Genomic DNA, 25331 nt, shown 5'->3' with positions numbered 1-25331 from the left:
GCTACTCGGGAGGCTCAGGCAGGAGAATCACTTGAACCTGGGAGGCGAAGGTTGCAGTGAGCTGAGATCATGCCATTGCACTCCAGCCTGGGCAACAAGAACGAAACTCGGTCTCAAAAATAAATAAATAAGTAAATAAACTAAATTTGGTCAGGTGTAGTGACTCACACCTGTATTCCCAACATTTTGAGAGGCCGAGGTAGGAGGATCGCTTGAGCCTAGGAGTTTGAGAGCAGCCTAGGTAACATAGTGAGACCTCATCTCTACAAAATATAAAAAAATTAGCCAGGCATGGTGGTGCGTACTGTAGTCCCAGCTCCTCAGGAGGCTGAGGTGGGAAGATGGCTTGAGCCTCGAAGGCAGATGCTGCAGCTGGGATTACACCACTGCACTTCAGCCCAGGCAACAGAGGGAGACCCTGGCTCAAAAAAAATAACAATAAAAAGAGTAACATGTGGTTGCTTTAATTATGGCTCTTTTTTTTTTTTTTTTTTTTTTGAGACGGAGTCTTGCTCTGTCGCCCAGGCTGGAGTGCAGTGGCGTGATCTCGGCTCACTGCAAGCTTTGCCTCCCAGGTTCATGCCATTCTCCTGCCTCAGCCTCCCTAGTAACTGGGACTACAGGCACCTGCCGCCATGCCCGTCTAATTTTTTTGTATTTTTAGTAGAGACGGGGTTTCACCGTGTTAGCCAGGATGGTCTCGATCTCCTGACCTCGTGATCCGCCTGCCTCGGCCTCCCAAAGTGCTGGGATTACAGGCGGGAGCCACCGCGCGCGGCCTAATTATGGCTCTTAAAGTCTGCTCAGACAAGCACCCCCAGTTGCCTGCACCCGGGGGCCATTCCTCCAGCCAAAGGTCGCCGCTTCTGGGATCTGGTTTTCATCCTGACCCTGCCGTGTCACGATCCAGTGGTCCCTTGGAAGGACAGTGATCCAGTGGCAGAGAAGGGGTCCCTCCCCTCCTGATTCAAAAAGACCTCCCGTAAGACCAGGAAACCCGAAAGGAAAGAGGCGCTTGGTGGGATGTATTCTGCACAGGAACAGGGGGTCTTCAATGTCAGACACAGAATTTTGGTCATTCTTCCACCATGCGATGCCTCTGCCAAGCGGAGGGCAAAAATCGGGTGGGACAGGGCCACCTTGGGGCTGCAGAACGTGGGCCAGGGTTGTTGCTGTGTGGCTGGGGGTCAGCCTGGTGTGTCCTGAGGCCATTGGGTTCTGTGTCACCGGGCGAGGAGGAGCCCTGGGAAGGCCCACCTCCTTGCACAGGGGATAGGTGTAGGACAGGGCGCGGCGGGGGAGCAGACGGCATGTTGCAGGAGACAGGAGCTTGTCTGAGGCTCACGGGCTTCTTTTTTTTTTTTTTTTTTTTTTTTTGAGATGCTGTCTCTTTCTGTCACCCAGGCTGGAGTGCAATGGTGTGATCTTGGCTTACTGCAACCTCCGCCTCCCGGGTTCAAACAATTCTCCTGCCTTGGCCGCCTAAGTAGCTGGGATTACAGGTGTGCACCACCACGCCCGGCTAATTTTTGTATTTTTAGTGGAGACAGGGTTTCTCCATGTTGGTCAGGCTGGTCTCAAACTCCTGACCTCAGGTGATCTGCCCACCTCGACCTCCTAAAGTGCTGGGATTACAGGCCACCACACCCAGCCAAGTTCACGCACTTCTTTTTTTTTTTTTTTCTTTTTTTTTTTAAAATGGAGTCTCGCTCTGTCGCCCAGGCTGGAGTGCAGTGGCGCGATCTTGGCTCACTGCAACCTCCGCCTCCCGAGTGCATGCCATTCTCCTGCCTCAACCTCCTAAGTAGCTGGGACTACAGGTGCCTGCCACCACGCCCGGCTAATTTTTTTTGTATTTTTAGTAGAAACGGGGTTTCACCATCTTAGCCAGGATGGTGTTCATGCACTTCCTTTGGAATCATTCCTGTTACATTATTCAGGGCAAGTGAAAGCGCCCCTGCTCACAGCCTGTGTAAGCTGGTGGCGGTTTTTGAAACTTGCCAAAGAGAGTCCATCAGGCTGCCCAGCTGTACTGATGCACTTGTCTGGGCTGGAGCAGGTTGTTACTTACCCAGAACTGGCACCTTGGGCCTCAGGGACTCATCCTTCCTTGCTGACCTTCTTCTCTGGCTATGGCCCAGGGACTCCTGTGACCCCCGGCCATGCCAAGAAGGTTCACCGAGGTGGCTGGGTGGTTTGAGATAGAGCGGCTGGTAGAGGCATGCACACATGCTTCCGCTCATTACAGAACGGTTTTGAGCCTCTGCACGGAGCTAGGGGAAGGCTAGACCTGGGGGGAATCCCCATGTGGATAAGCCAGGCTCCGCTGGGGATGACCCTGCACAGACGCCACTGCTGCCGGACAGCCCCGGCTCAAACGGGCCCGCACCTAGAACCTTCATGCAAGAGCGTGTTCGGTTGTTGTGGTGACACTTGGGTACCTGGACACAGAAATGTCCACACAGGTGTGCACACACACAAAGTCTCCCACTCGGAACTGTTCCCTGCGTGAGGCACCTGCATGGCCTTTCCATGGGTTAGAGGTGGCCTCTGCACATCCCTGGAACCCGCCTCTGAGAGTTCTCTCCTGCTGGCTTGGAGGCACGGAATGGGGAGGGCGCTGAGCCTTTGTTGTGTCCCGTGTCCCCCTGAGTGAGTTTGCAGCCAGCACTAGGTGATTCCTCCCTCACCCTTCCAAGGGGAACGACTGAGAGCCAGAGAAGGGGAGGCTGTGGGAAGCCGAGGGGTTGTTCACTGTAGCAGCTTGTCCAGCAGCTTTGGGTGCCAGCCTGCCTCAGGTTGGAGTGATGCAGAAGAATCGTGGTGGGGAGGCTTTCCTAACACCCACTGTGTCCTCTCCCTTACATACCCCCAGTGATGGGGAGCTCTGCACCTTCTAGCAGCTCGCCTGTCCCTGGGCACCGATGGGGCTGCTGTGGTGCCTGTTTGTCCTGAGAGCGGCTCTCAGTGTGGGGCATGCATCACCGTGTCACTGTGGTGGAAGGTGGGGGGCTGCAGTGAAACAAATCCTACTGAAGTGGGTGGTGTAGTTTCCGAAGGACAGCTGGATAGTGGGATGGCATCTGCCCCTGCAGGGCAGGCCCAGTGAGGTCCAGAGCGTGCTAGGGCCCCTTCAACTCCTGCATTCTGTCCCCAGAGGACCCAGCATGGGGTTGTCCCTGCTCCCCGGTGAGAGAACAGTCTGATATCACCTGGAAAAAGTGGCAAGAAAGGGAAGGGACCCCTGGCCTGCGCATGTGGTGATGTGGTGTGCATGTGTGTGTCTGTGTGGTGTGCATGTGTGTGCATGTGTGACCATGTATGTGTGTGTGAATGAGTCCAGCCCTGGGTTGCTCACCACTGTAACACTGTTTGTCAATAATTTCCAGTTATTGCTCCTACGGTAAGAGTCGCACTTGGCCAGGCTCGGTGGCTCATGTGTGTAATCCCAGCACTTTGGGAGGCCGAGACAGGCAGATCATTTGAAGTCAGGAGTTCGAGACCAGTCTGACCAACATGGTGAAATCCCGTCTCTACTGAAAATACAAAAGAATTAGCCGGGCATGATGGTGCGTGCCTGTAATCCCAGCTACTTGGGAGGCGAAGAATCGCTTGAACCTGGGAGACAGGTTGCAGTGAGCTGAGATCGCACCACTGCACTCCAGCCTGGGCGACAGAGCAAGACTCTGACTCAAAAGAAAAACAGAGTCACACTGGTTCTGAGTTGGGCTAACGGGTTGCACCATTTCAGAGGAAGCATTTCGCCAGAGCCTCTCAGGCCTCTCCCCGGCCCCTCACCTTAGACTCCCCTGTGGAGTCTGGTGGGGAAGGTGTCAACCAGGCGCTTCCTGCCAGTTCAGTCATCACTTAGTTCGCTGTTACCCACCTGTAGAAATGCCCGCAGGCACTTTGGGTTTTGTTTTCCATAAACATTGCCTTCTCATAGCCGCCAGGTTCCCCCTGATTTCCAGAGTCACAAAACCTAGAGGGTCTCTTCCAGGAGGAGGCTGGTGTTGGAGATGTGGCCGGGCTGGAAGTGGCTCTCACCCCCCTTTCCCAGAAAGCTGGTATTTAGGGCTGGTGCCCCACAGAGAGGGCCTGGGTCCTGTCACCGAGATAAGACAGCAGTCACTTAGGCGCACTGGGGAGGGGCGATGGCAGGGCCATGTGGTTTTTGTCAGGGGCTGGGGAAGGGTGAGCGGAGGGTTGGTTCGCCTTTGCAGGAGGGGCGAGTGTTAAACCGGCGCACAGCCCCCGGAGGGCTGGCCTTCCTTGCTTTCTCCCTTCCTCCCATTACATTTCAGGTTGGGGCATCCTCGCTGAGCGAGGCGTCCGTGGTTGCAGGGCATTGAGCAGTGTCCCTGGCTCCTGTGCCCCCACCCCCAAGTTGTAGCAACCAAAGATGTCTGCAGACATGGCCAGCTGTTCCCTGGAGGCAGACCTGCCCTCTATTGAGAGCTGCAGTATTGGACCTGGCTGCCTGGACTTGGCCACACCAGCCCCTGTCCACTGGGACTATGTAGCTGAGTGCCCGCCCCAGGCCCTCAGGCCTGATCCACATTGGCGACATTCGTCTCTCCCGGGCCACTCTCGGAGGGGCTGGGGTGCCTGGCAAGCCCAGGGTCTCAGGGATGGTGACATGCAGTCTTGGCATTCATGCGTTCCTGGAAACAGGGACATCACCGTGGCTTTGGATACCCCCTTTGTAAAGAGGCACCCTAGAGCATTTGTAAAGCTGCCCAGGTTTACCCAGGAAGGTTCAGGCTAAACAAAGCCTGGGGACACCACCCCAGCACTCACTGGGCTTTTGACTGAAAAACAGCCCATCCAATGTCTGGTATACAGTAGGTGCTTATTAAATACCTGTGGAAGGGTTGGTGCCCTGAGGAGAGGAGGCCCCTCTGTGGGTCTCAGCTCCCCTGCGTCTGCAAGACTCCAGAGTGGAGTCGGTTTTCTTTGTGTGTGTGCGTGTGGGAGGGTGGTGTGGGGACGGTGTGGCCGTCCAGGCGTGTGGATGTGGCTTGAGCGACGGAGGAACCTGCAGCCCTGGTCACCCGGTGGCGCAGTGGGCTGCCCTCCTGCCCCCAGTGCTGTGTTGGAGCTGGCAGGTGGGTGGCAGGTCTGTGTTGTTGCTGTGTGCCAGCTCTCAGTTTGTGTTTGTCGTCCTGCCTTGTCACTCAGGACAGGCAGCAGGACTCGGCCTCCCCGATGACAGCCAGGGGTGTTGGGGCCACAGGGACTGTTGTGTGCACGCGGGAAGCCGCCGCTGCCTTCCTCTGCTGACTGGGTGCTGTGAGTTCTGTCCTCCCGTGTCCCCAAACATCTTTGTGGTTGTTTTCATTTGAAATATTTTTCTTCCGCTATGACTCTGACTTGAAAATAACTCTTATCTTAGCACAGTGAAGTTTCGTGAAAGGATTGCTTTTCCTCTTTTTATGTGGGAATAATTCACTGCCACTTGACTGGGACTTCCCTTCCAGTGGATTCCCAATGACAAAGTCACCATGGGAAACGTTCACTGTATGTGGTCTGGCTAAAAACAAAACAACTCCAAACTTTTTTTCACCAGCCTAAAACTAGAAAACTTATTGAACTTTAAAGACATGTTTGAGCATTTCCAATTCAAAGAGAAAATGAAGTCGAATGGTTAGCTGCTCACAGCCAGTTTCATCCTTCAGTTTACTGCTTAGACTTTTAAAAAATCCATAACCTTCAGTTTGGTCATAGAAGCACTGTTAACAGCCCTGTTGTCCCCTGAGCTGAGTGAGTCCTGGAGGGGCAGCACCCCCTCCTGCCCTGGGGACTTGGGTGACGTCCAGCTATATTCTGTAAGGGGCCACTGACAGAGTTTAGCATTAACACCAAAAACACAGAGGGATGTTGTCACTGGTGTGAAATGTTTGAAAGACAAAATAGCTGGGCGTGGTGGCTCACACCTGTAATCCCAGTACTTTGGGAGGCCAAGGCGGGTGGAGCACCTTAGGTCAGAAGTTCGAGACTACCCTGGCTAATATGGTGAAACCCCGTCTCTACTAAAAATACAAAAAAATTTAGCCAGGCATGGTGGTGTGCACCTGTAATCCCAGCTACTTGGGAGGCTGAGGCAGGAGAATTGCTTGAACCTGGGGGGTGGAGGTTGCAGTGAGCTGAGATTGTGCCACTGCACTCCAGCCTGGGCAACAGAGCAAGACTTCATCTCAAAAAAAAAAAAAAATGTTAATATCTGTTGGTTCCCAACAGTGACCTATAATGTTGGTTGAAAGATGTTTGGGGATCTGTTTAAATCATATTGAGCAGCGTCTCTCGTGGTTTCAGAGAATATACTAACATAGAGAATGTATCGTTTTTGTTTTGAAGGTTTAAGTGGCAGAAGTGTTTTCAGAGGTTTCAGATATATAGAGACTGAGAGAAGTCAGCTCGCCCTGCACCCCCTTCCCTGCCGTGCTGTCGTCCATCTTTGTTTGTTGTTGTTGTTGTTGTTTGAGACAGGAACATACTCTGTTGCCCAGGCTGGAGTGCAGTAGTGCAATCGTGGCTCACTGCAGCCTCACTCTTCTGGGCCCAAGCAATCCTCCCAGCTCAGCCCCTCTGAGAAGCTGGGAACACAGGCACATGCCAGCACACTCTACTTATTTCTTTATTATTTTTTTTTTTTTGGTAGAGATGAGGCCTCACTTTGTTGCCCAGGATGGTCTTGAACTCCTGAGGTTCAAGACCTCAGGAGGTCCTCCTGCCTCAGCCTCCCAAAGTGCCAGGATTTCAGGTGTGAGTCACTGCACCTGGCCTGAGTGTCCATCTTTGTGAAAGAGTCAGATTCTCGAATGCCTATGATGGGTTTGAACAACACAAGCAAGGGTGGGAGGGATTGACCTTATTAGTCTTGAGATATGTCTTAAAGCCATGGTGATTGAAACTATGTGGTTTTAGGGACAGGAAGAGACAAATAAAGCAATGGAACAGAAGAGATAGTGCAGATGCAGACCAAATACCCTGTAGGAATTGGGTGGGCTATAGCATGCATCATAAATCCTGGGGAAAGAATTTTGTAAATGATGTTGGGATATATGGATTCAGCTATATGAAAAAAAAAAAAAAAAAAAAAAAAAAAAAAAAAAAACCGAAATTGGATCCTTCCTCCAAATGCATCAGAGACCTACATGTCAAAGGTAAAATTATATAGCCAAATGAAATATTGCATAAAGAAGGCTTAAAAAGTGCAAACTGGTTGGGCATGGTGGCTCACACCTGTAATCTTAGCACTTTGAGGGGCTGAAGTGAGAGGATCAATTGGGCCAGGAGTTGGGCCAGGGCAACATAATGAGACTCTGTCTCTACAAAAAAAAAAAATATATGAAAATTAGCTGTGTGTGGTGCCACAGGCCTGTAGTCCCAGCTACTCAGGAGGCTAAGGTGGGAGGATCACTAGAGCCCAGAAGGTCAAGGCTGCAGTGAGCTGTGATCATGCCACTGCACTCCAACCTGGGCAAAAGGGCAAGACCTCATCTGTTTTTGTTTGTTTGTTTGTCTTTTGAGATGGAGTCTTGCTCTGTCACCCAGGCTGGAGTGCAGTGGGGTGATCTCAGCTCACTGCAACCTCCACTTCCTGGGTTCAGCCTATTCTCCTGCCTCAGCCTCCTGAATAGCTGGGATCACAGACAGCCGCCATGAGGCCTGGCTAATTTTTGTATTTTTAGTAAAGGCAGGGTTTCACCATGTTGGTCAGGCTGGTCTTGAACTCCTGACCTCAAGTGATCTGCCTTCCTCGGCCTTCCAAAATGCTGGAATTACAGGCATAAGCCACCGTGCCCAGCCTGTTTGTTTGTTTGTTTGTTTGTTTGTTTAAGTGCAATATGTAAGGAAAAAACGTAGATAGATTTGACTATATCAAAATTGAAAATTTCTGTTTGACCAAGGACACTGTCTAGATAAAAGGTGATATACTAGAAGAAAATGTTTGCAATATCTAAAACTGATGTGATGAATAACTAGAATAAAGTAATGCATGTCTAAAGTTCAGCAAGAAAATGGCAAAACATTCACTAGAAAACATGAGGCTGGTACAAGTTTGCAGCTGGAAGAAGGTGAAACAAGTGTGGCTAACACACACAGTAGGGGAGGCTAGCTTCACTAATGCCATTGCCACCCACGGCTGGCTCTGCCTGCAGAGGAAGCTAGATAAAGATTTTGGCTCTGCATCCTCTAGTACAAGGCAAAGAAGTTGTGAGGGTTGCGGATAGCTAATCCACAGGCTGCCACATGTATACATATATGTTATTTAAAAGACCCGTTCATTTCCCCAGAATAAGAAACCAATGATGTCAAAGTCAAGGTTATGAAAGTTAGTTTCTCTGGCCTGCAGCCATGACCAAATGCCTAATGCAGGACAACCATCTCACCAATATGGGGAGCAAGTAAGTGCAGAGGAAGGGCCACACAAGCTTCTCTGTGGTTTGTGTAGCTGTTGGTTTCCAATCTTTTGGCAGATGGTCTGATGGATGGATAGGATCATTTTCTTTTTTCATCGTCATTCCGTCCTTGGGAACCCACTCTAGTGTATTAGTGAATACCATTCCAACATACCTTTCATATATTTGGATTCATATGTATCCTTAAGATATAAATAATATTTTGTATGTGTTTAATTTACCTAAGTGGGATTGAACTATAACTCACATTACTTTATTTATTTATTTATTTATTTAAAAAATAGAGACAGTGCCTCACTAAGTTGCCCAGGCTGGTCTCAAACTCCTGGGCTCAAGTCATCCTCCCACCTCAGCCTCCCAAAGTGCTGAGATTACAGCCATGAGCCACCACACCTAGCCTCACATTATGTTTTTGACACCTACCCATGGTGCTCTAGTCAACTCTTTGCTTTTGACTGATGCATAGTTTTCCATTATATGCCTATACCATATATTCATTTCCTTAAGCACAGACACTCAATTTGGGTACAGATTCTTCCTACTAAAATGGTGACACAATGAACCTGTTGAGGGCCTGTGCAGAGTTCACGGAGGCATTCTTCCAGGAATGGAGCTGCTGGATTACAGAGCATATGTGCATGTCATTTCCTGGTGAGCATGGCTGGACAGCAGCTTCCTCAGAAGCCTCCTGTGCCTGTGTGCCCCTTCACACCTTTAGGCACTGCTTTAGTCCATTTCTTGTTACCACAACAGAATACCTGTGGCTGGTAGTATACAAGGAAAAGAGGTTTATTTATCTCATGGTTCCAGAGGCTGGGAAGTTCCAGGGCATGGCCCTGGCTTCTGGTGAGGGCTTCCATGCTACATCATCACATGGCAGAAAAGGTCAAAGGGGAAGCAGACAAGTGCAAAGAGGGAAACCTGAGGGGTGCCCTGGCTTTATAGCAGCCTACTATTCTTGGAAACCCATCCATTCCTGTGAGAACTGATTTGGTCTTGCCAGAACAAGAACTCATTTACTACGGTGAGCACAGTACCAGCCATTCATGAGGGATCTGTCCCCACAACCCAAACACCTCCTACTAGGCCTACCTCCAGCACTGCCCCTTTGGGGATCAAATTTCAACATGAGTTTTAGTGGGGACAATCCCATCCAAACCATAGCACTGACTGTGCCGCTGTCCTCACCCCTCACTGACCCAGGATAAGTCTCCCCTGGAGACACTTTCAAATCCAAAGGTATTGCAGTGGAGTGGAGTGTTATAGGAACACAGCCATAGAAAGTCCGTAGCTGTCTTTTGTGAGCAGCTGTGCAATGAATAATTAAATGATTTCCCCAAGGTCACAACGTATAGATTTGAAATTGCCCCTCTATCTAGTCAAGACCCAAGAAACAGGTTTTCTAGATATTGATTTGCCAGAGACCTGGATGAGAAATAATTTTTTTGTTCTCATTTATTCATAAATAAAATTTGGCTACTCTGTGTTAGGCTCTTGACTAGGGGCTGGATATGTTGCAATAGACAAAGACATCAATTTAATGGATTTATAAATAAATGATTTCATGGAGTCAGGAGTCTAGTGAGCAGTCAAAACAAAGATGTGGCTGGGTGCAGTGGTTCACGCCTGTAATCCAAGCACTTTGGGAGGACAAGACAGGCCAGAAGTTTGAGGCTGCAGTGAGCTATGATCGCACTACTGCACTCCAGCCTGGGCAACAGAGGAGACCTTGTCCCTTAAAACACACACACACGCACACACACATGCACATGCACACATACACAGATATAATCACTCAAAAAACATGTACAGTCATGCACTACTTAATGATGGTGATATGTTTTGAGAAATCCATCATTAGGCAATTTGTCATTGTTGGAACATCCCAGAGTGACTTCCACAAGCCTAGATGGTATAGTTTACTACACACCTAGGTTGTATGGCATAGCCTATTGCTCCTAGGTTACACACCTGTACAGTATATTTCTGTATACTGAATGCTAAAGGTAATTAGAACATAATGGTAAGTATTTGTGTGTCTAAACATATCTAAACACAGAAAAGGAGTTCATTCACTTCCCTTTCTGCGTCTGCTGCTGCCATAGCTCCTGTGAAAAACCTTGTGGTGAAGGGGGGCAAAAAAAAAAAAGCAGGTTCTGGCTGGGCGTGGTGGCTCGCGCCTGTAATCCTAGCACTTTGGGAGGCCGAGGTGAGTGGATCATGAGGTCAGGAGATTGAGACCATCCTGGCTAACATGGTGAAACCCCGTCTCTACTAAAGATACAAAAAAATTAGCCAGGCGTGGTGGCGGGTGCCTATAGTCTCAGCTACTCAGGAGGCTGAGGCAGGAGAATGGTGTGAACCCAGGAGGTGGAACTTGCAGTGAGTCGGGATCGAGCCACTGCACTCCAGCCTGGGCGACAGAGCAAGACTCCGTCTCAAATTAAAAAAAAAAAAAAAAAAAAGAAGAGGAAGCAGGTTCTGAAGTTCACTCTTGATTGCACCCACCCTGTAGAAGATGGAATCATAGATGCTGCCAATTTTGAGCAGTTTTTGCGAGAAAGGATCAAAGTGAACGGAAAAGCTGGGAACTTTGGTGGAGGGGTGGTGACCATAGAAAGGAGCAAGAGCAAGATCACTGTGACATCCAAGGTCCCTTTCTCCAAAAGGTATTTGAAGAAAATATTTGAAGAATATTGGGCTGCGCCTAGTTGCTAACAGCAAAGAGTTACGAATTACATTACTTCCAGATGAACCAGGATGAAGAAGAGGAGGAAGACAAGGATTAAATTTCATTTATCTGGAATATTTTGTAAGCGTTCTTGAATAAAACTTGGGAACCAAAAAAAAAAAAAAAAAAAAAACCACACTGAAAAGAAATAGTAAAAATACAATATTATATTCTTGTAGGGCCATCATTGTATATATGGCCTGTTGTCCAAAATGTCATAATGTACGTGACTGCAACTACAAGTTGTTTTATGTGCTATGAAAAAGCAGCACAGGTGCTCATTTGGAATGGGGGTGAGGGAAATTCACTCTGAAGAGGTGAAATGTAAGCCAGTCTCAAAGATGACAACACACCAACCAGGTAGAGAGCAGTGGGCAGTTGGTGGGGCAGGAAGAGCATTCTGGGCAGAGAGAACAGCATTGTGCGGAGATCTAGGGATGAGAGAGAATGAAGCAAAGGCAGGCACTGGTGCAAAGGGGAAAGTTGCAGCAGGTGTGGCTAGACAGATAGTTGGGGGAAAGATCAATCTGGCTTGTTATGTATTTTGGATTTTACACTGCATATAATGGGAGATCATTGGAGGGATTAAAAGATGACTCTGGCTCCTAGGTGGAGAATACTTTGAAAAGGTCAATAATAGGAGATTAATTCGGTTGTTGTAGAAGTTGAAATGAGAGTTGATGGTGGCTTGCACTAGAGTTATAAGGGAACAGGTAGAAAGCAGTAGAGGGATTTTAAGTATATTCTGGAGGTGAAATCAACAGAACTTGTAAATGAATTGGATGTTGAGAATGCAAAAGAGGGAGGTGTCCAGAATGACTCCCAGGTTTCTCATATCAAGAGTTGGATAGAAAGAGATGCCATTTCCTAAAATGGAGACTACTGAGAGAGAAGCAAACTATGGGAGGAAGAGTTAGAGTTCTCTTTAAACTATGTTAAGTTAAAGAGATCCAAATACAGGTGATAACCATGGGCAGTCAGATAATATGGATCTGGAGTTCAAATATAGGTGGCAACCATGGGCAGTCAGATAATATGGATCTGGAGTTCAGACAGAGTCTGATTAAAATATGAATTAATCTGTAAGTAGGAGATATTTAAAGCTGTGGAAATCAGTAGATTAACCAGGCAGTGAATGTACATGCAGTGAGGAGAAATGAGGGCTTAGAATACAAACTGGAGGAACTCCCAACATTTAGAGGTCAAGTAAAGGAGGAGGAATCAGCAAATTCGACTGAGGAGTGGCCAGACATGTGGAAGACAACATAAAGAGTATGGTGTTGCAGAGGCCAAGATGAAGCTACGATAGGTCAAAGAAGATGAAAATCATTGGGGTCATGGATTGGGCAACATGGAGGTCACCAAAGACCTTTCTGATAGCTGTTTTTGAGCATGCAAGCCAATGTTGAAATGGATTGAAAAGAAGGTATTTATATTTCTGGCAATATATGGGATTAATTATCCTGGAAAATCTTTCTGTGTAAAGTGCCTGGAAATGTTGGATAAATACAAGAAGTCATTTTTTTAATGCATATCTTACCCAGGAAAATAAAGGAAATCTCTAGGGGTGGAAAAAAAGAGAGATGCCTTGAAACCTCAGAATTTTAGCTGATTCTGAAACTAGAACCGCCCTAGAGGCAGTTGCCAGTCTTGGAAACTGAGAAACTTAAGTTTAGCAGCTGTCCAAGAAGAGACAGAAATCTCTTGGGACCTTAAAAGGTAGGAAGTTAGAATTGAGACCCCTCCAAATACAATTGGAATCCTCAAAGGGTGACACATTGAGTGAAAAATGGAATAGGAAAAATCTGCTACCTGGTGAAAGGAGATGGCAAAGGAAGTTCTCTCTCTTGACCTGGGTGGGAAAAACTAAAGACTGTTCCTTAGAATTGAAAACCACATGTCCTCTCACATGTATTTGGGGTTCAAAGTTGCACCACCTAGATGTTGTGGATAATCCCTGGATAAGAAATTACACTGTATGTAATTCTATAGTGTACAAGAACATCTACTGGAAACAAAGCAAATCCTCTTTGGAAGGACACATCCTCTACACAGGCATTCCAAGCCTCACCAGAAATGAGCTCACAATCCAAAATTACGAGACACAAGAGTGCCACTCTTGAGTTCTTGGACAACAACAAACTATATGGTTTCTCAAGAGCATTTGGAATTAGAATCATTAGTTATAGAGTACTAAATATGTATGTTTAACACGTTTAAAGAAATAAAAGGTGGGGGGAAAAACATGAAAGAACAGAATGCCATCTACAAGGAAGAGAAGCTTGGAAAAGAACAAAATAGTGTTTCTAGTAATAAAAATACAAGTATTTAAGTGGATATTTCAATGATGCTTAAACAGCAGACTAAATACAACTGAAGAGAGGACTTGGAGGTAATCTGGCATCACCCAGAAAGACACATGGCTTAAGAGACATGGAGGACAGAGTGAGAAGGCTGACAGCGTGTCTAGATGAAAAGAAGCAGGAGACAGGTGGGAGAGCATATTCTGAGGAAGTGCCTGAGAAGCTTTTGGAGATCATGAAAAGCATGACTTCTGATTCGGGAATCATAGTGTATCCTGGGTAAGATTATATATTATTTATTTATTTATTTATTTATTTATTTTTATTTCTTTGAGACGGAGTTTTGCTCTTGTTGCCCAGGCTGGAGTGCAATGGCACGATCTCAGTTCACCACAACCTCCACCTCCCAAGTGCAAGCAATTCTCCTGCCTCAGCCTCCTGAGTAGCTGGGATTACAGGCATGCACCACCACACCTGACTAATTTTGTATTTTTAGTAGAGACGGGGTTTCTCCATGTTGAGGCTGGTCTCGAACTCCTGACCTCAGGTGATCCGACAGCCTTGGCCTCCCAAAGTGCTGGGATTACAGTAGTGAGCCACCCCGCCCGGCCTGGGTAAGATTATTAAAGGGAAATCTATGCCTGGACACACAGTGGTGGGATCAGACAGAGACTTTTACAGCTGCCATAAGAAAAGGCAGACGAGCAGCAGTTCATGCAGCTGTGGAATCCTCAATGGGAACCAGAGGACAGCAGAATCATGCCTTTAAAGCATGGCCAGAATACAAATGTTGACCTCGAAATGCTACCCCAGCTAAACCAACGTCCAGCAACAGCCCAAAAAACAAGACAGAAACTGCTTTCCACCAACGGGTTCCCACTATGAAGGGGTCTTTGGACTTCCAAAGGGTGCACGCTAGGGTGAAGTGGGCAGAGGGTGCCCCAGAAAAGACGCACATCTGAGGTGTCAGGGGACTCGGGGAGCAAATAATTAGATGGGTAAAGTTGCGCAAATATGTAAAATAGTGGTAATGAAGGGTTGAGTTTGGCCGGTTATAGACAACGTGAGCCCTGTCCACCCCCATCTAGAGCCCCCCGCGCAGCGAGAGGGGGCCCTCGGCCCAGAAAGCCGTGGCTCCCGTGAACCCTCGCGCTGGCGGCCGGTGCGCAGGCGCCCACGCGTGTACGGTAGGTTCTGGAACGCGGCCGCTGAGGGGTCTGGCGCCATGTTGGGACTGAGGGGAAGGAGGAGAAGCTCCTGAAGCGGCGGGCGCGCAGCGGGAGCGGGAGTGGGGTCGGACCAGGGCAGCTAGAAGCCCTGCCCTTCCCGCCTCAGAGGATCATGACCCGGGCGGCGACCGCGAAGGTCGCGGTGGTGGGGGACGTGCCCTGGAGGGGCGGGCGCTGAAAGATGATGCCGTTTCCGGTGACAACCCAGGGACCACCGCAGCAGGCGCCGCTGCCGAAGTGCTACGGCATCTCCTCGCCTATCAGCCTAGCGGTCCCCAAGGAGACGGACTGCCTTCTCACCCAGAGGCTAATAGAAACCCTCAGGCCCTTCGGGGTCTTTGAAGAGGAAGAGGAACTGCAGCGCAGGATTTTAGTTTTGGAAAAATTAAATAATCTGGTAAAGGAATGGATACGCGAAATCAGTGAAAGCAAGAGCCTTCCCCAGTCTGTAATTGAAAACGTTGGCGGAAAGATTTTTACGTTTGGCTCTTACAGATTAGGAGTACATACGAAAGGTGCAGATATTGACGCCTTGTGCGTTGCACCAAGGCATGTGGATCGAAGCGACTTTTTTACCTCATTCTATGTTAAACTGAAACTACAGGAGGAAGTAAAAGATTTAAGGGCTGTTGAGGAGGCATTTGTGCCAGTTATCAAACTGTGTTTTGATGGGATAGAGATTGATATTTTATTTGCAAGATTAGCACTACAGACTATTCCAGAAGATTTGGACCTAAGAGATGACAGTCTGCTTAAAAATTTAGACATTAGATGCATAAGAAGCCTTAACGGTTGCCGGGTAACCGATGAAATTTTACATCTAGTGCCAAACATTGACAACTTCAGGTTGACTCTAAGAGCCATCAAACTGTGGGCCAAGTGCCACAATATCTATTCCAATATATTAGGTTTCCTCGGAGGTGTTTCCTGGGCCATGCTGGTAGCAAGAACTTGTCAGCTTTATCCAAATGCAGTAGCGTCAACTCTCGTGCGGAAATTCTTCTTGGTATTTTCGGAATGGGAATGGCCAAACCCAGTGTTACTGAAAGAGCCTGAAGAACGGAATCTTAACTTGCCTGTATGGGACCCAAGAGTAAATCCCAGTGATAGGTACCATCTTATGCCCATCATCACACCAGCATACCCACAGCAGAACTCCACATACAACGTGTCTGTTTCAACCAGGATGGTCATGATTGAGGAGTTTAAACAGGGACTTGCTATCACACACGAGATTTTGCTGAGTAAGGCTGAGTGGTCCAAACTCTTTGAAGCTCCAAGCTTCTTTCAGAAGTACAAGCATTATATTGTACTTCTGGCAAGTGCACCAACAGAAAAACAGCATTTAGAATGGGTGGGCTTGGTGGAATCAAAGATCCGAATCCTGGTTGGGAGCTTGGAGAAGAATGAATTTATTACGCTGGCACATGTGAATCCACAGTCATTTCCAGCACCCAAAGAAAATCCTGATATGGAAGAATTTTGTACAATGTGGGTGATTGGTTTAGTGCTAAAAAAGCCAGAAAACTCTGAAATTCTCAGTATTGATCTCACCTATGATATCCAGTCTTTCACAGATACTGTTTATAGGCAAGCAATGAATAGTAAGATGTTTGAGATGGGTATGAAAATTACTGCAATGCATTTAAGAAGAAAGGAGCTTCACCAGCTGCTGCCTCATCATGTGCTTCAGGACAAGAAAGCACACGCAACAGAAGGTAGAAGATTGACAGATCTGAACGACAGCAGCTTTGACTTGTCTGCAGGCTGTGAAAACAGCATGTCTGTGCCTTCATCTACTAGCACTATGAAGACAGGCCCATTGATTAGCAGTTCTCAGGGTAGAAATAGTCCTGCCCTGGCTGTAATGACAGCATCGATGGCTAACGTACAGGCTACTGAAATTTCCTTGCAACAGATGAATACCAGTGAAAGTTCAGGGGTTGCATTAAATGAAAGTATTCCTCACGCTGTCTCTCAGCCTGCCATTTCTCCATCACCAAAGGCCATGGTCGCCAGAGTTGTTTCTTCGACATGTCTCATAAGCCATCCAGACCTTCAGGAAACGCAGCAACAAACATATCTAATCCTATAGTTGGAGCCTAGAGGATATTCTTGCCTCATAAAGAAGAAAGGACCAAGAAAAACAAAACAGAAGAGGAGAAACTCAATACAAAGACAAGTATAACTCCATTAGAAAAATTCAGACAGCATCTTCTCTGTTGGCCTCTCAGGTAACATCAGTATAGATCTTTCCAGTATCCCCATTCTCCCTGCAAATCCAGTTCCTATTATCAAGAATTCAGTAAAAAAGGTTGAATGGTTAAAAACAACGTCAAGGGTCCATGAACAATATCTGCCAACTCAACCTGTCGTCTTCAAATACTAAAGAAGGAGAATGAAGGGTACAGAGAATGACTTGAAATAGATTGAGGCTTATTTGGTAACTTCCTTTACTGGGCCAGTCTTGATCAGAAGTCCACGTTAGTATGTGACAGCTAGAGGTACTGTTATTAATGTGTCAGCAACAGTTACATTAACTATTTCAAAGGACTACTGCCCTTAAAAAGAAAAAAACCTTTCAGCTATATTTGTACCCGTGACTGACATCTGGACTGGATTTATGTTTGATGATTTGTTGGGAAAATTTGCAATACAAACGGGTATCAGAATTCCTTATACTGATGATGTACTTTATATTTTTTATTAGAAAGTAGAACTAATTTTAGATTTTTCAAATTGGTGAATTTTATTTTTCCCTGAAGAGGTTTGTTCACTATTAATCTTAAAATTGGATACCATTGTGCAGTGGTGTACTATACTTCACAGAAAGCATAAAAGTACATCTAGTTCAGTCCCTATGAGATAGCTGTAACCCTTTAAAATGAAATGTCAACTTTAAGGTATGTATTTGACATCAAAACAATCATTAGTAGGTCTTTGGTTTTGATGGCACACTATGGAGAAAGGACACACTGGTTTCATCCGTAGAACTGTTTTAGAGAGTAATCAGCGATCAAACATTTTCTTTGAGCTAACAAAGCTCCATGTTCTCTTTTCCTCAATCATTAGTCCTAAAACAAAAAAGCTTTTTGCCTCCCCCTCTTCTCTTTGCTTGTATGGGCACAGTATGCTTATGTGTCATTTCACAAGAAAAAAAGAATAATATTCTCTAAACCATGATGTGAAACCGACAATCCTGTGGCCACATGGCACAAACACGAAATATTGGTTACAATGAAACACCACATTTTAGCAAAACTTTACTAAATGTAATGTCTATGAGATATGTTTCTGATCTTGGATGACCATTTGATCGCTTCATATGAGAAGTTTTGTACATTCCACAGAATACCTCCTTATAGGAAAGTTAATTTCCAATTGCACACATAAGCAAAAAGGCATTTTCTTCAAGAATTTTAAGCACATTTTTATTTTTAAATGATTTATCAAAATTTATCTCTAAATTTTACATGTAGAAACATAAAAAAGTAATTTCTAGCAAGCACTTGACATCTTATTGGCTTTCTGCTCTTCTAGTCCACAAAAGATTAGCAATACTTTAAGTTGAAAAAAAAAAGATCCCTCATAATTAAGCAGTAGAGCATCTATGTTTAGGAAATGTGAGGGGCAACAGATGTGAATGAATGAAAGTTTAGTCTTTCTTAATCTAGACAGCAAACTTAACAGGCTTTCCAATTAGCCTTGCTTTAACCCCTCCTGTCCCTTCTCTGACTCTGCACTTTTCGTGCTAAACTGCAATTACTTAAACTCTTTTCTTGTCTTTCTGGATTAATTTTCTAAAGTTGGAATATAGTCATGTCCTTTTAGGCTGTAGAGACTTTTCTTTCACCATTACCTTCTGATCTCTAGTGTACAGTATTTCTTTTTCTCACATCTTTGCCCTTTCACCACAATAATAAGTCGGGTGAAGTGTGCACAGTATCTGTATTTTGAATGGCTATGGTGTTAGGTTGAAATGGCCAGGCAATAATTTAGTCTGGTCATTTTGTTTACACATTGGGAAAAAAATTAGTTTATTAAACATTACCTGTAACTGTATCTGTTTTACCAAGCTGGAACCTTGGAACTTTTTATTTCTAATTTTCATTACTTGAATGTCAGACCATTTTTCCTGTGATGTACCTAGTGAGTGGAGTTTGCTTTGTTTTATAGTATCTATACTCCTGGTATATTCAAGCACTGTTTTGAAAACAGATGACTTATTTCTCCATTAAAAATGCAATAAAAATAAATGGCAAATAAGCAAAGTGAAACTAAAATACTGGACAGTAGTACGATTTAAATCTAAGATATGAATTCAGATGTACTTACATTGTTCTGAAGGAGGGTAGAAACACTGATGAACTTTTCAACTTTACTCAGTCTAGAATGTAATAAGGTTTAGGGAAACATGAAAAGGTTAAAATTTCAAATCGGTAAAGATAAAAAATGAAGTTAAGCAGAATCCAAAAGAAGGCAGGAAAAAAAGGGGGAAAGCATACAAAAAAATAGAGTAAAAAGAAAACACAATCTATGGTCATGGAAATGAAACCAAATATATCTGTCACTACAATAAATGGACCAAACTTCGTGTTTTAAAAAGGCAGAGACAGTCAGATTCCATGGGAAAACCAAGTCCAACTGTATGCTGTTTTACTTAAGAGAGATACAACCAAAATAAAAGGATGGGAAAAAGGCATGCTAATGAAAAGAAGCTGGTATAATAACAGTATCATTCAAGTAGGTATCAGAGCAAAAATAATTATTAAGGGCAAAAGGACCATGCATTAATGATAGAAGACCTACCGCATCAGGAACATTGAATAATTTAAAACTTGTCTACACCTAATAAATCAGCCTCAACATAAAATAACAAAGATGAACGGAAATTGCTAAATATGTCATTATCATAGAAGATTTCAAAACAGCCTTTCATTAACTGATATCAAGCAGATAAAAATAGAAGGGAAACAGTTTCTGAACACAGTCCAGCGTAGTGGCTGGTGGACTTTTCGCATTAAGGACCAGATAATAAATATTTTCAGCTCTGTGAAGCCGTCAGGTCTCTGTCGCAGCTACTTAACTCTGCCTTTGTAGAGGGCAATCAGTCATAGACAATATGTAAACAGATGGCCAGGGCTGGATTTGTCACCCATCCCCCTCAGCCATTGTTTGCCATCAGTGATCTGGTGAACATTTGTTATAGAACCTTCCACCCCACAATTGGAAAATGCATATTATTCTTAAGTATTGGGTGTGTACAAAAATTAACCTCATGCTATATCAAAAGTAATATTTAACATACTTCAAAGTATCTGATTTATAGGACATGTTCTCTGACCACAGAACAGTAAGTTAAAAATTAAGTAACAAATAGCATAAAGAAGACACAAAAAAGCTCAAGTCATAAAAGAAGAGGTTGGTATAATTAAGAGATTTTTTTTTCATCAGATAATGAACAGTGAAAAGTGAAAAACTGAAAAACAGGCCCTAAGCTGGGAGAAGATTTTGTGATAAAACTGACAAATGATTACTATCCAGAATATATTAAGGATGGCAAAGGAAAAAGTCTATTTTAAAGATCAATAGGCCGGGTGCAGTAGCTCATGCCTGTAATCCCAGCACTCTGGGAGGTCAAGGCGGGTGGATCGCTTGAGGCCAGGAGTTCGAGACCAGCCTCGGCAACATGACAACATGACAAAAAACCATCTCTACTAAAAATACAAAAATTAGCTGGTCATGGTGGCACGTACCTGTAGCCCCAGCATGTACCTGTCTGTCCCAAGAGGCTCATGCAGGAGAATCGCTTGAACCCAGGAGATGAAGGTTGCAGTGAGCTGAGATCGCGCCACAGCACTCCAGCCTGGGTGATGGTGAGAGTCTGTCTTTAAAAAAAAAAAAAAAAAAAAAAAGCTGGATGCAGTGGTTCATGCTCGTAAACCCGGCGTTTTGGGAGGCCACGGCGAGCAGAACCCTTGAGTCCAGGAGTTTGATTCCAGCCTGACCAATGCGGTGAAACTCCACCTTTTGTATTTTTCTCTACAAAAGATACAGAAATTCGCTGAGCATGGTGATGCGCACCTGTAATCCTAGCTGCTTGGGAAGCTGAGGCATGAGAATCGCTTGAACCCAGGAGACGGAGGTTGCAGTGAACTGAGATCACGCTACTGCACTCTAACCTGAGCGACAGAGCAAGACTCTGTCTTGAAAAATGAAAACAATAAAATCCCCAACAACCCAGCTTTAAAAAATGGGCCAAAGAAATGCATAAGCATTTCACAGAAGAGGAACTAGGAACGGCCAATAAACGTGAAAATTTGCCCAATCTCAGTAATAATAAGGAAAATACAATATAAGACCAGAGAAGTATTTCTTTTTTCTTTATTTTTCTTTCTTTTTTTTTTTTAACAAAAATATAAAAGTCTAACAATGTCTAGGTATGGTGAGGATGAGGAGCAATGGAAACTCGAACACGGTGCCGGTGAGAACATGGTGCAAATTGTTTTGGCCCCTTTGGGAAGCAGCTTGGTCTTATCTGGCACAGTTGACGACAGGCCCACACTCTGCGTTCCAATTATTCTACTCGTAGGTCTTCACCCTTGTGCTGTGGGACACTGATGTACTTCATCTTACTGATCCCCTTAGTCTTTGGGGTGACCAGCGTCTGCGGGACCACAGCCGTGTCCAGAACCCTACACACCTTCTAGTTTACCTCCAGTGTGCCATTTAAATACCATAATTTTCTCTAGTATTTCTCGTGGTGGTAGAAAAGTCAGCATTTGAAAATGAGTATTTATATCAATGTTTTGTCATAGCCTAAAGTTTCAAACAATCCACATATTCATCAATGAGGGAATGGCTGGATGATGGCATATTTGTGCAATAAATACCATAAAGTTGTAAAATTAAACCGTAGCTACCTGCGTCAATGTTAGCTGTGTTTCATCATGTTGGGGGGAAAAGCACATTGCAGAAAAATGCACAGAGCGTGATACCATTTATATAAGGTTTCAAAATAAGCAAAGTAGAGCAGTATAATTTAGGGTTCCAAAAATGTGTGGTATAACTATAAATGAAAAAAGGCCATGTTAAACACGGAATCCAGGAAAGTGATTCCCTTTGGTAGGATGAGAGGTGGGGACAGGCAGGAAGATGTGCTTGGGAGGGTTGATGTGATTCTGGAACTAGTTCATTCTTTTTAGGTTGGGTGGTGGATGAAATGGTGTTCATTTTGTTATTAATCTAAGTTACAAATGCTTTCATATGTGTGAAATATAATTAAACAACCAATACCAAAGTGGTATGTTTTTGTTTTTGTTTGTTTGTTTTGAGACGGAGTCTCGCTCTGTCGCCCAGGCTGGAGTGCAGTGGCACGATCTTCGCTCACCGCAACCTCTGCCTCCCGGGTTCAAGCGATTCTCCTGCCTCAGCCTCCCAAGTAGCTAGGATTACCAGCACCCGCCACTATGCCTGGCTAATTTTGTATTTTTAGTAAAGATGAGGTTTCTCCGTGTTGGTCAGGCTGATCTCAAACTCCTGACCTCAGGTGATCCGCCCGCCTCAGCCTCCCAAAGTGCTGGGATTACAGGCATGAGCCAACACGCCCGGCCTACCCCCAGCATCTTCAAGTCAGCAGCGGCATGTCGAATCTCCATCATTCTTTTGAGTATTTGACTTCCTTTCTGCTTTTTAAACAGTTCATGTGTTTAGGTGAGGCCCACCTGTATAATCTCCCTTTTGATGAACCCAAAGTGAACTGATGAATAAACTTATTTACATATCTGCAAAAATCTATTTTGCCATACAACAAAACATAATCATGAAATGACACAAACAGTTCCCACTCACACTCAAGGTTGGAGGGCGGGTTATGCAAAGCAAGGGTCACTGGGGGTCATCTTAGAATTCTGGTTGCCACAGTCTGCCATCTGGCCTGCAGTAACCCATAGTTACACCCGCATGCAAAACACACTCACCCCATCTCAAAGTCCCCCATTCTCATCCTATTACAGTATCAGTTCAAGTCTAAAATCTCATCATCTTAATCTAAATCAGGTGTGAATGGGGCTTCTGGGTATAATCCATTAAGTACCACTCTTGGGGCACTATTTCTTTCCATCTGTGGACCTGTGACACTAAAGATACAAGTATCTGCCCCGACCCTCCCAACTTACAAGGGTGGGACAGGCATAGGGTAACAGTCACTCTGGTTCAAAAGTGAGGGAAATGGACCGGGCACGGTGGCTCATGCCTGTAATCCCAGCACTTTGGGAGGCCGAGGCGGGTGGATCACATGAGGTCAGGAGTTCGAGACCAACCTGGCCAACATGGTGAAACCCCATCTCTACCAAAAATACAAAAATTAGCAGGGTGTGGTGGCACATGCCTGTAATCCCAGCCACTTGGGAGGCTAAGGCACAAGAACCACTTGAAAGGCGGAGATTGCAGTAAGCCAAGATCATGCCATTGTACCCTAGCCTGGGCTACAAAGTGAGGCTCTGTCTTTAAAAAAAAGGAGGAGGAGGAGGAGGAGAAGAAGAAGAGGAAGAGGAAGAGAGGGGAAATGATCACTCTTGTAATTCAAGCATTTTGGGATGCTATGGTGGGAGGATGGCTTGAGGCCAGGAGTTCAAACCAGTCTGGGCAACATAGCAAGACCCCATCTCTACAAAAAATAAAAAATTAGTCAGGCATGGTGGCACACACCTGTGTTCCCAGCACTCAGGAGGCTTAGATGAGAGGATTGCTTGAACCTAGGAGTCTGAGGTTGCAGTGAGCTATGAACATGCCACTGCACTCCAGCCTGGGCAACAGAGCTAGACCCTGTCTCAATAAATAAATAAATAAATAATAGGAGAAAATGGAAGGTAAAAAAGTGCCACTGGTCTGGCCCAAAGCATTTTTGAACTCTAGTGAGGCAAATTCCAGTCCAGTGGAAGTTCTTTTGTTCCATTCCAAAGCCTGGGGATAGTCTCTTAGCTCTGCCTTCTGTCGTGTTGGTGCCACCCTCTGGGATCTTGGCTTCATCCTCTGAGTCATCTTTCCCTCTGCATGGACGGTAGCATGTTTATCAGCTACTTCCTGTCTGTAGCCACCCCCTTCATTTTTCAGTGTCTCTGTTCCTTTCAGTCTAGGCCAGCAGTGTTTCTGCTGGCATAATTTTCTGAAGAACTTGTGGGCCGGATGAGGATTTCACGAGAATTCACTCCATTAGACAGAAGCCACATCCATAAATGTCTCTGAGATAATCCCTTCTCTACTTTTAGTTGCTGGTGAGATGGTGGAGGGACAGTGCTCTTGAACTTCCTTGAGGTGCTCTATTTTGACTAAGAAAAATACATGAGAAACACCCTTACTCTACTGAGTCATTTATGTGACCAGGTACCCTGACCTTTTGGTCTTCCTGGGTTTCAGCAAAGGGTTGTCCAGGCCCACACTTGGTTTTTCCTCTCTGCCTCCCATCAGAAGCCATTTCTGACTTTTGGCATCTCTTGTCATCTGGAGAGGCTGTGCATTTTCAAACTTGTCCAGTCCTGGTTCTTATTTTGCTGAACAGTTCTTCAATTTCTCTCTCTCCTGTTGCCTCTCACCATAAGCAGCAAGAAGAAACCAGGGGGCACCTTCTATACTCTGCTTGGAAACCTCCTTGGCCATCTCTTCAGGTTCAGCATTTGCAAATTCTGCTTTCCAACAACTGCAGGATGACAATTTCAGTGAGCTCCCTGCCCTCACATCACAAGAACCCTCCTTCCTCCAGTTTCCAGTAACATGCCTCTCACTTCCTTCTGAGCCTTTGCTGGCAGGTTTGTGAGCATCTAGGTTTCTGCTGTTTGCAGCAATTTTGCCTTTCTCTGAGGTGATTTAGGAAAGTTCTCACTTTATTCTGAGAAAGAAGCAATGTCTTTACTGTGCACATTTCCTAGTAGCCTGTTCAAGGTAATCTAGACTTTTTCCATCCTGCTTCTCAGAGTCCTTCCAGCCTCCACCTATTGCCTGATTACCAAAGCACCTTCACGTTTTAGGTATTTGTTACAGTAGCACCCCATTTCCTGGCACTAAAATCTGAACTTTTCTTTTCTTTTTTTTTTTTTTTGAGACGGAGTTTTGCTCTTGTCACCCAGGCAATGGCACGATCTCGGCTCACTGCAACCTCCGCCTCCCAGGTTCAAGCAATTCTCTTGCCTCAGCCACCTAAGTAGCTGGGATTACGGGTGTGTGCCACCATGCCTGGCTACTTTTTTTTTTTTTTGTATTTTTAGTAGAGATGGGGTTTCACCATGTTGGCAAGACGGGTCTTGAACTCCTAACCTCAGATGATCCACCCGCCTTGGCCTTCCAAAGTGTTGGAATTCCAGGCATGAGCCACCACACTCGGCCCTGAACTTGTTTTCTATTGCTTGCAACTACAAGTACAGCTTAAAACTATACTATTTAACTTACATTTTCCACAAGTCAGGAGTCTGGGCATGGGGGAGCTAGACCTTCTGTCCAGGTCTCACACAGCTGCACTCAAGGTATCGGCTGGGCTGCATTCCTCTCTGGAGCTCAGGGATTTCTTTCAGACTCACAAGTTGTTGGCAGAGTTCAATTCCTTGTGGTTTTAGGACTGAAGCCTCTGCATCTCTCTCCTCCTCTCTCA

General features: G+C 45.5%; 2 protein-coding genes across 5 annotated transcripts in view; both read left to right on the top strand.

Annotated features, from left to right (window-relative positions):
* The window catches only part of RADIL (Rap associating with DIL domain), an 80525-nt gene that overhangs the window by 7275 nt on the left and 47919 nt on the right, over positions 1-25331 (top strand). The window lies entirely within an intron of this gene.
* Positions 14622-18972, top strand: PAPOLB (poly(A) polymerase beta). The gene is given in 1 exon segment (NM_001194858.2): positions 14622-18972. A coding segment is annotated over 1 exon segment (1914 nt). The 5' UTR covers positions 14622-14870; the 3' UTR covers positions 16785-18972.

This window comes from Macaca mulatta, chromosome 3, assembly GCF_049350105.2.
Source record: "Macaca mulatta isolate MMU2019108-1 chromosome 3, T2T-MMU8v2.0, whole genome shotgun sequence".
In the NCBI taxonomy this organism is placed as follows: Eukaryota; Metazoa; Chordata; class Mammalia; order Primates; family Cercopithecidae; genus Macaca; species Macaca mulatta.
The sequence above is the reverse complement of the archived record's forward strand: the minus strand, read 5'-3'. Positions and strand labels throughout refer to the sequence as shown.